The sequence below is a fragment of the Macaca fascicularis genome, chromosome 10 (genome assembly GCF_037993035.2).
Source record: "Macaca fascicularis isolate 582-1 chromosome 10, T2T-MFA8v1.1".
Classification (NCBI taxonomy): Eukaryota; Metazoa; Chordata; class Mammalia; order Primates; family Cercopithecidae; genus Macaca; species Macaca fascicularis.
In genome coordinates, this window is record NC_088384.1 from 4779870 (window position 1) to 4794957 (window position 15088).

General features: G+C 48.2%; 1 protein-coding gene across 12 annotated transcripts in view; it reads right to left on the reverse strand.

Annotated features, from left to right (window-relative positions):
* The window catches only part of TBC1D22A (TBC1 domain family member 22A), a 414723-nt gene that overhangs the window by 381756 nt on the left and 17879 nt on the right, over positions 1-15088 (reverse strand). For 11 of the 12 annotated variants that reach the window (XR_012418607.1, XR_012418608.1, XR_012418606.1 and 8 more), the window contains exons 2-3: positions 2087-2143; positions 828-1168 (exon numbers count right to left, since the gene is read on the reverse strand). Coding sequence is in view for 9 of the 12 variants with exons in the window: in XM_065521728.2 (XP_065377800.1) it covers positions 828-1168; positions 2087-2143 (398 nt within the window). In the remaining 3 variants the exon portion in view is untranslated. Of the gene's footprint in view, positions 1-827; positions 1169-2086; positions 2144-6972; positions 7091-15088 lie in introns of all 12 variants that reach the window. The other variant, XM_065521725.2, reaches the window with a different exon arrangement.

The window sequence follows — 15088 nt, forward strand, 5'->3', positions numbered from 1 at the left end:
GCGTTCCCACCCCATTCTCTGCCTCTCTTGACCATGGCACCTGCTGCCTCCCAGCACACTCTGTGCCCCCTTGCTGGCTGTGGGCAGTGCTGCATCCGTCCCTCTCACCAGAACGGACTTTCCACAGGGCACAGATGGACCTCAGTCTGTCCAGTGGGGTATCCCAAGCTCTGAAAACAGTGCCCGCGGCCCACGGTGGGTTCATCACATGACCGTGTGGCTTTTCTATCACAGACGTGATGGCCTGTAACACCTAAAGAGCGGCAGCCACAGAAACAGCCTCAGGAACAGCTGCTGCGCACCAGTGCCATGCACACGGCCCCAGACACGACCCCACCCGTGGGGGTCAGAATGCGAATGTGGCCGACCCAACAGTCAGACTCCCAGCCGCTTCGGACCTGAGCCCACGTGTATGCACCCCGGGCAGGAATCCTGTAAGCTGCCTAGAGGGCCAGCCCCTAAACATGCAGGCTGGCAATGTCACCCATGGAACCATTGCAAGCTGGTGGAGTTAGGAGGGAGACAGTGTCCCCAGGCGCTTGCCCCTCCATGGCCCTCTCACGGCTGGCCCACAACAGCCTGGTGCCTCCACTCCACTCGGAGGAGAGACACACTTAGCTAGGAGAGAAGAAAGCACGTGGGGGCCCCAGGAGAGAGCGCAGGCCGCTTCCCTACCCTTGGAAGAGAACCGTAAGGGCTCTCATGGGCCAGGGGGCCTGCTGCAAATGAGGACGGGAACCCACTGATTCTCCCACAGTGAGCGGGTTCTGGCCACTTTCTTAGCCTGGCCAGAAACCCAGATCATCTCTTCAGTCCTCCCATCATACCTGCAGGACAGGACGTGTGGCTCTCACTGACAGACTTCACCAGCCGGAGGTCACCGCTGGGAGGTGAGGGCGGCTCTGCCTCAGGCCTGGGTTTCTGCTGCAGCCCCGGCCCCTCCTGCAGCGTGGGCCGCCCCTGCCGCTGGCTGTGGTTACGCAGCACCCGGTTGGCCGTCTCCATGACCACCTCGGAGTTCAGGCTCTCCGCCGCCATGGCCAGGAGCTCGTCGTCGTCCTCCCCAGCGTCCCAGGCATCGCTGGTATTGCTCTCGAACTCCTGAAAGGTGCTGACCCTCTTGGCCTTCACCGGTGTGGTCGGCATCTTGGCCGTGGACTTCAGCAAACTGCAATGCAAAGGCGGCCTTTACTCGTACATGCTCGAAGGTTTCACCCAAAACCAGCCAGGAAAGAATTCCCAGGTGAAAAGACAGGCATAGAAGTTTTCAGCTTCGATCTAGCAACAGTGAGTGAAAAAGCAAACACAATTCACAGAGGCAGCCAAAGAAGCACAGCAGGTGAAGCCCACGAGGACTCAGTGGCAGGAGGGGAGGGGGCTCCAGCAAGGCCACCTGGGAGGAGGCACAGGGCCACATGGTGCTGCCCTGCAGACCCAGCCCAGCTCACTCTGACCAGTGGCACCTTCCCCGAGTCCCAGTAAGGCTCCTGCCCAGCAGTGGGGGTGTGGGCCAGGAGCACCTGTGCAGGGTATGGGCCTGTGGTATACGGATTTGAAGACACGATCATTTAAACAACATTCCCCCAAAATATGACAACACACAACACCGGCCCTACCTCATGTCAGAAACTCGTCAGACAGGTGCAGTCCTGCAGGGCCACACCAGTCAAGCACAAGTCCCACACCCTGTGCTCCCGCCTGCTGTGGAGGGGCCAGGACAGGCCAGGGCCAGGCTCCAGCAGCCGGTGGAGAATGTGGGAAGGAGGAGCGGAAAGGACAAGCCAGCATGGATGGCCTGCAGCCAGGCTGCCTGTGGCTAAAGGATGCCGGCTCCGGGCTCTTCCCAGGGCTCCCCCGCCTCCCCGCATCAGGCTGTGGCTCCCACAGCCACCGTCCTCACTGGGATGGGAAGCATGGGGTGTGCAGCATCTCACACAAAGCGACTGCTTGATCAGTGTGGCTGAATGAGAAACTACTCTACTCCTTCAGGAATGCCTGGGAGCAGAAGGGAAGCAGGAAGACCAGGGTTGCCACAGCCCTCCCACATCAGAGCCGAGACGCCAAGTGAGATTGGAACGTCACTTACGTGCCATGTAACAGTGGATCAAAGGGGGGGTGCTGGGCGCCATACACATGCTGGATGCTGATGGAAAAGAAATGGAAAACCAGTGAGCCTCTCTCCTGCCTTCCCAAGAGCCTACCACCAGCTCAGCCAAAAGGTGGGCTCCCAGGAACCCACAGGACTGAAGGAAGCAGCTTCTCATTGGCTGCTGCAGGCCTCCCTGCAGCCACCCGGGGTCCTGAGGGCCCAGTTCAGAAGGGATGAATGGCACCATACAAGCCCACACCCCACATCCCACACCCCACACCCCACACAAGCAGGGCATTCAGCCCCTCCCTGAGAATGGGCCTCAGCCCAACAAGCACCACCACAGACCCTGGGGCATCCACACCGTGATGAGGGTGTCTGGGAGTGCAATGAAGGGACTGCAGACTCTGCCCACAGACTAAAAACTCCAAGAAACACCCATCTGGGAATTCTCAACTGCCATCATTTTGTCTGAAACTGAATACAGAATTGCAAAAGATAAATATAATTTTTTTAAAGATTTAATGGGCTGGACGCAGTGGCTCATGCCTGTAATCCCAGCACTTTGGGAGGCCAAGGTGGGTGGATCACAAGGTCAGGAGTTCGAGACCAGCCTGGCAAACATGGTGACACCCTGTCTCTACTAAAAATACAAAAATTAGCTGGGCATGGTGGTGCGCGCCTGTAATCCTAGCTACTGGGGAGGCTGAGGCAGGAGAACGGCTTGAATCCAGGAGGCAGAGGTTGCAGCGAGCTGAGATTGAGCCACTGCACTCCAGCCTGGGTGACACAGCAAGACTCCATCTCAAAAAAAAAAAAAAAAAAAAAAAGATTTAATTGTTTTATTATAAAAGTCTTTATTATAAAAGTCTTATATTCATCAGAGCAAATTTGGAAAACCGATGGAAATGAAATACTCCACATGGCAGACACTGTTGGTTGACTGATCAACCTCTACCCAGAAGCCTTTGCTCCTTCGGCTGACTTCAGCCACGGCTGGCCCTGTGACACACATTTATTTCTCACAGCCAGCAAGAAATAAATGGGGGTTTTTACTTTTCTGGGGGGAAAAAAAAAAACAGGCTTACCTAGCACCCCTTTGGCCCCTAGCTTCTCTCCGTTGTTTTCCGCCTGGAACACAGAGGTGAGGCCTGGGACCTCAGCCATCGTGCGTGAGTGACGGAAGATGCCACCATGAAGGGCAGCAGGGCAGACAGGCGGGAAAGAGCATGGGGCTATGATGGCTTTGAGCTGCTGCTCAACCCTGCACTGCTCACCACAGACTACCAGACACATGAAATAAACGAATCTCTGTTTGTTGATGGCAATACTGGCAATGTTGGGAGGCCAAGGTGGGTGGATCGCTTGAGCTCAGGAGATTAGGACTAGCCTGGGCAATAGGGCGAAACCGTGTCTGTACAAAAAATATAAAAATATTGGCTGGGCGTGGTGACATAAGCCTGTGGTCCCAACTACTTGGGAGGCTGAGGTTGAAGTGAGCCAAGACTGCACCACTGAACTCTAACCAGGGTTACAGAGTGAGACCCTGTCTCAAAAAAATAAAATAAGTGATTACAAAAAAAATGGTGGGAATGATCGCTTGAGCCTGGGAGGTGGAGGTTGCAGTGAGCCAAGAATGTACCACTGCACTCCAATCTGGGTTACAGAGTGAGACCCTGTCTCTAAAAAATAAAATAAAATGGGGATTACAAAAAAGCAATAAAGATATTTGGAGACAAATACTTGCACACAACTATGATAACCTCTTGAGGATAGACTCCTAGAAATGGAAAGCTTGGGACATAAAGCACGCATTAAAAATGCTGCTGGTCCACACTGCCAAAGAGCCGTGGCTCATATCCCACCAGCAGAGTCCGACACCACACATCACTGCTCATTCAACAGGAGAACAGTGGTCTCCGTGTCAGCTATGTGCCTTTTCATTCATTAGTGAGGTAAAACATTTTTTTCTAATTTTGTTCATTTGTACCTCTTCTTTTTGTAAATTGTTCATACCCTTTGTCCATTTTCTAATGAGGTGCTCACCACTTTCTTACTGCTTTGCAAAAAAAAACCTTGTAAACAGGGCATTCTTTCTTAGTCATTCCGGTGGTGTGGTCAGCAGAATAACGGCCCCCGCCCAAGATGTCCTACATCCTAACGCCCAGAACCTGTGACTGTGTCACCTGACGTGGCAAAGGGGACTTTGCAGATGCAATTAAGAACACAAACCCGGAGGTGGGAGACCGTCCTGGGCTATCCTGCTGGGCACAATCTAATCCTGGGTACTCAAAAGCAGAAAAGCTTCCCGGCTGTGGCCAGAGGGAGACATGACCACAAAAGGTCACACAAATGCAACATAGCGTTTGGAGAAAGGGGCCATATGCCAAGGAATGTGGGCGGCTTCCTGGCGCTGGAGAGAGCAGGGAAAACGCTCTCTCCTGGAGCTTCCAGAAGGAACCAGCCCCACCATCACCTTGGTGTTAGCCCAGTGAGACCCACATCAGACTTGCAAACTCTAGAAGTCTAAGATACCATGTGTGTTGTAAGCCAGTAAGTTTGTGATGATTTGTTAGAGCAGTGACAGAAAGAGAAAGGTGGTGGCCAATCTGTTTTCCTTGGTCTGGGAGGCTGAGCCACTCTTGTGTCCTTTCCTCATGATTCCACTTTGGGGACGACACTTGGAAAGGCCCAGCCCTTCCGAGAGGGCACAAACATTTCACTGCATGCTAGCTTCATCCTTCTAGAGGGCTCGTTCCTACCTTCAAGTTTTCAATCCACCTAGAATTTACTTTATTTTGCTATATAGCGTTTAGTAGGAAACTTTAAAAAAAAAAAAATAGAGTTCTAATGTCATTAAGGAACCTCTCCTTTCACCCAGTGCTTCGAGAATATCATTTTTAACATTAAAATATTACATTAGGTCATTTTTCAGCTTCCCACTCAGTTTCTATTCAGTATCCCATTCCTAGGCCTGCAGCACAATATATTAATTATACCAAATGTTTACTTTTATATCCTAAGATTTTTCAGCAAAATTTAACAAACATTTTTTCAATACTGACTCTCAGGGCACTGGGGAGGCCAAAATAAGCACAATACAGTTCAAACTATTCAGGCCCTTACAGTTTACTTACAAAAGCAACACAAAGCAACACTTACACTGGCATTTTGAATGTTCCAGGATAATTCCTGCAAGAGCATGCCACAGGAGTATAGAAACCCAGTCTTACTGGGAGGCCGAGGCGGGCAAACCACAAGGTCAGGAGATTGAGATCATCCTGGCTAACACGGTGAAACTCCGTCTCTACTAAAAATACAAAAAATTAGCCGGGCTCGTGGTGGCGGGCACCTGTAGTCCCAGCTACTCGGGAGGCTGAGGCAGGAGAATGGCGTGAACCAGGGAGGCGGAGCTTGCAGTGAGCTGAGATCGCGCCACTGCACTCTAGCCTGGGCGACAGAGCGAGACTCTGTCTCAAAAAAAGAAAAAAAAAAAATAGCCTGCCCAAGGTCACTCACACCTGGCAGGCTGCAAAGTCAGCTTAGTGACATATAGGACATAAGGAATAACCACACAGACACTACCCAGAGATTCACTTCCACCAAATTCCAACATTTGGTCATATAACAGAGTTGAAACCCTCCCCATTCTGGTTCTCTACCTGCCTCCTCCTAGGTAGCTACCAACCTGTATTTGACATTTGCCATTTCCATGTAAGAGTTTATACTATTATGGAAGAGAGGTGGATCTCTAGGCAACATACCATATTATTCTGCACATTTGCAAAGTTTACATTGTTATCATTTCATACATATGTATCTTTTTGCAACTAGATGTTCCCTCAAGATTGTTTTTTATGTATCAATGTTAATGCATGCGGCTCCAGTTTTGTTCTGTGGGGTTTAACTGTACTTTAGCAGTAAACCAACTTTTCAAAAGAAATGTTACATGGAAATGCCAAACAGGTAAAGGCAGAGCTACTCTGGTGAAGGGGAGACGCAGGAGCCCCCACATGCACTGGCCACTCAACAGAAAGAGAGGAGCGGCAACTTCCAGAACCACAGCAGGACTCCAGGGGGACGCAGAAAGCTGCTGGTCTGGTTATTTCCTTAAATATAAGGAAAATGAACAAAACCGAGAGATGGTTCTCTGAGTAGATGAATAAAACTGACAAACCTTTCGCTAGACTGACTAAAAGAAAAAAGACTCAAATTACAAAAGTCAGAAATGAGGCTGGGCACCATGGCTCACGCCTAATCCCAGCACTTTGGGAAGCCAAGGCAGGTGGTTCACAAAGTCAGGAGATCGAGACCAGCCTGGCTAACACGGTGAAACCCCGTCTCTACTAAAAATACAACAAAATTAGCTGGGCGGGGTGGTGGGCACCTGTAGTCCCAGCTACTCGGGAGGCTGAGGCAGGAGAATGGTGTGAACCCAGGAGGCGGAGCTTGCAGTGAGCCCAGATCACGCCACTGCATTCCAGCCTGGGCGACAAAGCAAGACTCCGTCTCAAAAAAAAAAAAAAAAAAAAAAACAGAAATGAGGAAGAAGACATTATTATCAACCTTACAGAAATAAAAATAATTATGAGAATATTATGAACAACTGTACACCAACAAACAAGATAAATTAGATAAAATGTACAAACTCCCAGAAAGATACATACAATTGAAACTTAGTCAAGGAGCAGGAGGAAATATGACTAGATACATAACATGTAAAGAGGCTGAAAGAGGCTGGGCACACTGGCTCATGCTTGTAATCTTTGGGAAGCCAAGATGGGAGGATCACTTGAACCCTAGGAGTTCAAGATCAGCCTGGCTAACAGAGCAAGACCTCATCTACTAAAAACCAAAAAGCTAGTGGGCATGGGAACACACACCTGTAGTCCCAGCTACTCAGAAGGCTGAGGTGGGAGGATCACTTGAGCTCAGGAATTCGAGGTTACAGTGAGTTATGATGGCACTACTGCGTTCCAGTGTGGGCAACAGAGCAAGACCCTGTCTCAAAAAAATAAAAAATTAAAATAAAGAGACTAAATTAGTAATCAAAACACTACCCACAAAGCCCAGAGGGATTTACTGGTAAATGCTACCAAATAGAGAAAGAAGAATTAATACCAATTCTTCATAAACTCTTCCAAAACCTAGAAAAGGAAGTAATACCTCCCAACTCATTCTATGAGGCCAATACTACCCTGATACCAAAATCAAGCAAAGACATCACGAAGAAACAAAACTACAGACCAGTATCTCTTATGAATATATACATAAAAACCCAAAACACTAGCAAACCAAATCCAACAACACATGAAAAGGGATTATGTGTAATAATCAAGTGGAATTTATCCAAGAAATGCAAGGTTTGTTTAATAAACAAAAATCAATTAGTGCAATACACTATATTTAAGAGAATAAAGTACCAAAACCACATGATCGTCTAAATAGATACAGAAAAAGCATATGATTCAATTCAACATTCCTTCATTCTAAAAATTCTCAACAAACCAGGAATCAAAGGTAATCTTCATCCTGATAAGGATATCTACAAAAAACTCACAGTTAACACCATACTTAGTGGTGAAAGGCTGAATATATTGCCCCTAAACTCAGGAGCAAGGCAAGGATGGGAGGCGGCTCACACCTATAATCCAGCACTCACAACTTTGGGAGGCCAAGATGGGCGGGGTCACTTGAGCCCAGGAGTTAAAGACCAGTCTGGGCAACAAAGTGAGACCTCTATCTCTACAAAAAGTCAAGAAATTAACCAGGCATGATGATGCATGTCTGTGGTCCCAGCTACGTGGGAGGCTGAAGCAGGAGAATCACTTGAGCTCAGGAGGTTGAGATCAAGGCTGCAGTGAGCCATGTTCGCAAAACTGCACTCCAGCCTGGGCAACAGAGCAGGACCTTGTCTCAAAACAAAACAAAAGTACTGACACAAGCTACAACATAGATGAATCTTGAAAATATTATGCTCAGTGAAAGAAGACAATTACCAAAGAAACGTGCATTATATTATTCCATTTATTTGAAATCCCTAGAACAGACAATTCTATATACAGAGAACGTAGATTAGTGGTAACTTGGGGACCAGAACAGGGAGGAAGGCAGGAGTGATAGTTACAGGACACACGAGGATTTTAAGAGGCAATAAACATTCTCTAAAATTGATTGTGGTGATAGTTACACAACTCTTTGAAGACACTAAAAAACCACTGCGTTATTTACTTTAAATGGGTGAAGGCTATTGTGTGTGAAGTTACATGGGTGAACTGTGTTGTATCTGTATCTCGGGGAAGATGTCATAATTTTTTTAAGTCAACACAGTTTCTACCTGGCCCTCTTGGGTTCCCGCTCTTGGAACCCAGCTACCCATTCTCTGAAGACACCAAAATTAGCCACAAGGATCTCCCATATGTACACATTACAACCCACAGCACCAGCTAAAGGCCCAGCGGACAGCCTGCATCACCGCTAGACAAGTCAGTGAATCAGCCTTCTTATAATTTCAGCCCTGGCCTTCCAGTCTTCCTAGTGAGGCCCCAGACATCATGGAGAAGAGACAAGACATCCCCACTATGCCCCATCTGAATTTCTCACCCACAAAACCTATCAGCAGAATCAAATGCTTGCTCTATGCAGGGGAAAAAAAAAAAAAGATACAGCCTGCTTAGATCAAGCACAATCTATCTGTCATGTCCTTTCCCTGAAATGTCTTGGATTTCTCTCTGACACTGGTAGAAAGCTTTCAGGTTTAACAATCAAAAGGCCCAGGTTCAAGGTCCAGCTCCAACACTTACTAGATGGTAAAGTTTTAACCAAGTAAGTACTCTGAATTTTCGTTTTCTCTTCCTGGAAATGGGAAGAAGAACACGTACAAAATGAGATAACCATATATCACAGCAATCCAAACACTGTGACGTGGCCTACGAATAGTAATCATCAATTTTTTTTTTTTTTTTTTTGAGGCAGAGTCTCGCTCTGTCGTCCAGGTTGGAGTGCGGTGGCGCAATCTCGGCTCACTGCAAGCTCCGCTTCCCAGGTTCACGCCATTCTCCTGCCTCAGCCTCCTGAGTAGCTGGGACTACAGGCGCCCGCCACCACGCCCGGCTAATTTTTTTGTATTTTTTTTAGTAGAGACGGGGTTTTACCGTGTTAGCCAGGATGGTCTCGATCTCCTGACCTCGTGATCCGCCCGCCTCGGCCTCCCAAAGTGCTGGGATTACAGGCGTGAGTCACCGTGCCTGGCCACAGTCATCAATATTATCAATCTCTCTTTATATGAACATTTACGTTCTTCCTATCATTCCCCAATGTATCTCTATTGCTCAAAACCAGCATACATCTCGGCCTACTTAAAAGGACTATTTGCACGTCCTTTTAAAAACAGTCTCTGTCACATTATCACAGGCCAAAGGCTTTTCCTCCCAGGACAGCCGGAAATTCATAAATTCTTCATAGGCAAACAGTTTGTGTTTACTAAACAAAAAATGTTCCAACAAAGTTCAGCTCAGACTAAAGGAATCCCATTTTATCTTACCAAAATTGCACTTTTATTTGTTTCTGCATAGCTAAAAAGAAAAGCAGACTTCAACTAAAGATATTTTAAAAGAATATGTAGCTCATTTCAGATAACGAAATCTGTCTTTAAAAAAGTATATTAAGGCCGGGCGCAGTGGCTCGCGCCTGTAATCCCAGCACTTTGGGAGGCTGAGGCGGGCAGATTACGAGGTCAAGAGATCGAGACCATCCTGGCTAACATGGTGAAACCCCGTCTCTACTAAAAATACAAAAAATTAGCCAGGCGTGGTGGCGGGCGCCTATAGTCCCAGTTACTTGGGAGGCTGAGGCAGGAGAATGGCGTGAACCCAGGGGGCGGAGCTTGCAGTGAGCCGAGATCGCGCCACTGCACTCCAGCCTGGGTGACAGAGCAAGACTCTGTCCAAAAAAAAAAAAAAAAAGCATATTAACTGGCCAAGTATGGTGACTCACACCTGTAATCCTAGCACTTTGGGGGCCTGAGGCAGGAGGATCACTTGAGACCAGGAGTTCAAGACTAGTCTGGGCAACATAGTGAGACCCTCATCTCTACCAAAAAATTAACTTAGCTGGGCACAGTGGCATGTACCTGTAGCTTCTGCCACTCATGAGGCTAAAGTAGATGGATCACATGAACCCAGGAGTTGGAGGTTGCAGTGGGCTGTGATCACACCACTGCACTCCAGCCTGGGCAACAAAGCAAGACTCTGTATCGAAAAAAAAAAAAAAGTATATTAGTCAATAAACTTCTTAATGAATTATACTGCTTTGAAACATTGCAGCCATCTGCTGTTTTAAAGAGAACCCTCGTGATTCCTTATGAAAAGCAGATACATAGGACATAATTTCACTTGACAGACAACCTGGAAAACCCGTGCACAAGCACACAGGAGATGAGCTCAGCAATGTCTAGAATGCTAACAAAGAAAAAAAAAACTTTTTGAGATAAACCTAGATGCCCATTGACTGAATAATGTGTAAGCCAGAATACATACATATGATGGAATACTACGCATAGCAGACGGGAATTAACTAGAACCACCAGAACCAATACAGATAAATGTCATAAACAGAACAGTGAAGAGGAGAGCAAGCTGACAGTGTGACATCCTTTATAAAAATGTTTTGGCTGGGTGCAGTGGCTCACGCCTGTAATCCCAGCACTTTGGGAGGCAGAGGCGGGCGGATCACGAGGTCAGGAGATCGAGACCATCCTGGTTAACATGGTGAAACTCTGTCTCTACTAAAAACATTTTTAAAAATTAGGCTGGTGAGGTGGCGGGCGCCTGCAGTCCCAGCTGCTCGGGAGGCTGAGGCAGGAGAATGGCCTGAACCCGGTAGGCGGGGCTTGCAGTGAGCCGAGATCGTGCCACTGCACTCGAGCCTGGGCGACAGAGCAAGACTCCGTCTCAGGGAAAAAAAAAAAATGTTAAAGGCGAAATGATACTGTATATCATTTTTGATACATATGTGAGTGGTTAAAAAAACTCCTGCACACATGGGAATGGAAATACAAAACTCAGAACAGGGGTCTGGGGAGTGGCTAAGTTCAGGCAAAGACCTCATGGCAGCTTCAACTGTGTGTGTGCACTGTCTTCTTTCCCGTGCTGGATGGAGATACGGTGTCTTCTGTATTACATCAGCCTGTGTGCCCTTTCCGAATGGCTGAAACGCTTTCTAGTTTTTTAAAGATCGCTCTGGCTCTGTGAAGGTGAGGTGTGCGTGCCCTGGACACAGGCACACTGCTGGAGCACCGCCTTACTCTCCAGAAGGGTCAAAACATGAAGGACTCCTGGGGGCACACTGCTGATAACTCTAAGTCTCCCCCTTCTTTTGATACTACAAACAGAAGTCTTTCAAAAAGTAAGCTCAGTATCATTAGCCATCAGAGAAACACAAATCCAAACCACCACGGGATACCACTTCGCACCCAGCAGAATGGCAGAAATTAAAAAGATGCTAAAGCGTGATGGTGAGGATGCAGAGACTGGAACCTCACACACTGCTAGTGGGAATGAAAAATGGGCAGCTGCTGTGGAAAACAGCTTGGCAGGTCCTCGGAAGGTTACATGGAGTTATCACGTGACCCTGCAATTCCACTCAAAGGTAGATACCCAAGAGAAACGAAAATACACATCCATACCAAAACCTCATACAGCATTATCCATAACAGCCACAGAGTGGAGGCAAATGTCCACCAGCTGATGAATGGGGTCAACACAACGTGGCCGAACCACACGATGGAGTAATATTAGGTCATAAAGGGAATGAAGTCTTAGTACACAACATAGCATGGGTGAATCTTGACAACATGAAGCTGAGAGAAGCCAGACGCAAAAGGCCGCACACTGTGTGATTCCACTGACATGCAACATCCAGATAGTAGACCCGTGGTTGCCAAGGGGGCGAGGAGAGAATGGGAAGTGAATGCTAACAGGTACAGCGTTACTCTCTGTGGTGATTAAATTTTTCTAAAATTGACTGTAGTAATGACTGCATAACTATGAATATACTAAAAACAGCAAGCACTTTAAATGGGCGAACAGTGTGGCACGTAAGTGGTATCTCTATAAAGATGGAAGGCAGGACAGGAAAGGCCCCCTCCCTGACCCCACTGTGTCCCAGGAAGGCCGGTACGTCATGGAAGGGAAGGCTCGAGATGGCTGACCCGTCTCATTCATTCAACCTTTAAATAGGCCAAAGTCCGGCCAGGCGCAGTGGCTCACGCTTGTCATCCCAGCACTTTGGGAGGCCAAGGCGGACGGATCACGAGGTCAGGAGATCGAGACCATCCTGGCTAACATGGTGAAACCCCGTCTCTACTAAAAATACAAAAATTAGTCCAGGCACGGTGGCTCACGCCTGTCATCCCAGCGCTTTGGGAGGTCAAGGCGGGTGGATCACGAGGTCAAGAGATTGGGACTATCCTGGCCAACATGGTGAAACCTCATCTCTACTAAAAATACAAAAACTAGCCAGGCGTGGGGGCGCACGCCTGTAGTACCAGCTACCCGGGAGGCTGAGGCAGGAGAACTGCTTGAACCCGGGAGGCAGAGGGTGCAGTGAGCCGAGATCATGCCACTGCACTCCAGCCTGGTAACGGAGTGAGACTCCATCTCAAAAAAAGTAAGAATTCCAAGTTCACTTGTCCCACCAAGAATGACAAGTTTGTAGTGTCAGTCACCACAGAACAACACACTTTAGCATGTGCTTCACATGAAAATGACAGATTTCACCACCCCCAAACTTGAGGAGGGCTAACCGGTTAGCAGTGAGCAAAGGCAGGGGCCATTAGTTGGGTGTTCTGGTCGAATGGATACACATCCCACTGATCCTACACACACACAGCCGGGGCCCTCAGACAGAAAAGCACATGAGCAAACACTGACAAAGGGTCACAGGCTCTAGCCCGCGACAGCAGAGGCCGCACGCAGGTGAAAGTGGAACAACGTGCACGAGGGACAAGACACCCCAGGGCAGGCCAGGGAGGGGCCGGCAGAGAGATGCCCCAAGGGGCTGGGCCCTGAAGAAGACCCCCAACCAAAAAGACCTCCCCATGCCCTCCCCAACAACAGCCCTCAGAATTGTGGCCAAAGCTCACCTTTTCAACACAAGGCACAAAGAGATGCAACTGCAATGCCGCCACGCGTGAGGGGAACCCGAGGACACCCATGGCAAGGGAGGCAGGTAAACTAAGGTCTAACACAAGAACTGGGGTTGGGCATGGTGGCTCAGGCCTATAATCCCAGCACTTTGAGAGGCCAAGGTGGGCAGATCTGTTGAGTCCAGGAGTTCAAGACCAGTCTGGGCAACGTAGTGAAACCCTGTCTCTATAAAAAATATAAAAATTAGCCAGGCATGGTGGTATGCTCCTATAGTCCCAGCTACCCAGGAGGCTGAGGTGGGAGGATCACCTGAGCCCAGGAAGTCAAGGCTGCAGTGAGCCAAGATCGCGCACCACTGCACTCCAGCCTGGGCTAGAGTGACACCCTGTCTAAAAAAATAAAAAAATAAAAATTGGGAGGGCACCTCCAGGGAGAAGGGGAGAGGGGTCACAGCATGAGAACAGGGTGGAGGAACAGGCTGGAGACACTGGTCAGCTGTGGGGGTCGGGGCAGAGGGAAATGCCCAAGAGAAAGAGAATGGGTCCCTGAAATCAACACCATCTCTTCAGGACTGTGCCCGGAGCTGTCTTTACAACATGACTCAGAAAGCCTTAAATTTAAATACACAATAAACAAAACACGAGAATCAAATACTTGCTGAAAATCTATTTGTGGATAGCCAGAGCCTCCACTTGGTGCTCGCTTGACAGCAGCATGAAACACAGAAGCCTTCAGCTTCTACTGACTACACTGCGTTATGTTTCTCCATTCAAGTCACTCAACAAACACTGACTGGGCACCTGCTCCACACCAGGCCCCGGGCTGGTCGCGGAAAGCTGACAGTAAACAAGCGAGAGTCCCTGTCCTCAGGCTGCCTTCACAAAAGCGGCTAATCCATGAGGACACAGGTGACTCTGAAGCGGGAAGAGACAAGTCAGAGGCAAGAGGAACAGAGCGAATCGAGCCAGTTGCTGCAAGGGCACTGGGTTTTGACAGGAGGCAGCTCTGCCCAGCAGATCCCGCAGAATGTTTTTCTGGTTTGAATCTGAAGCCTCTACACCAAGGTGCTGCCTTTCAAACAAACCTGATGGTGTATCAGAACAGCTTTTTTTTTTAATTGAAGGTTAAACAGCAGTGGTTGAAAATAGCACTGGAGAGTGAAATAGGGAAGAGTGAAAGAAAATAAAAGTATGGAAAAGCAATAAATTCAGCTGCAATGTTCTCGGAATCATAAAAGAAATGAAACATTTACAATTAAATGCTTCTCTGTATTTCACATATATGAAGTAAACAGACAAGTCATCTAGTCAAATTCATTTTATGGCTAATCAACCTCTCTTCTCCAAGCACAGTCATTATTCAATGCCCCCTTAGGGTTCAATGGCAGCTTTCTGAATTACGTACTCAAATTAGCATATGAATTTACCATTCGGCTCATTCCAACACACGGCGATGCTCCCCAGATTTATAAAATATGTTCAGAAGTAAATTTTCCAAGGAAATTAACTCTATGAGCTTTGGAGGAAAATGTACGAAAAACCATTCTGACAACGGTAAACAATTCCACCATCCCCTCCGTCTACAGCATAATCTGAAACTTGTGCCCACCCCGAGGGTCAACAGCAGAAAGATGTGGTGCCTGAGACCCAAACCAGAGGGTCTCCGAGGGCTGTCCCGCCCTGACACCCACACCACTCTGGCAGTAATGCACATGCTATCCCGCAAGGCTCCCAGCTGTGTGGTGTCACTTCTGGGCCACAAACTCCCTGCTACATTTTGTCTCATGTCACACTCCTCACAGCCCTCGGAGCACTGAGAACCCAGCAGGGGCTGAGGCAATTACTGGGTCAAA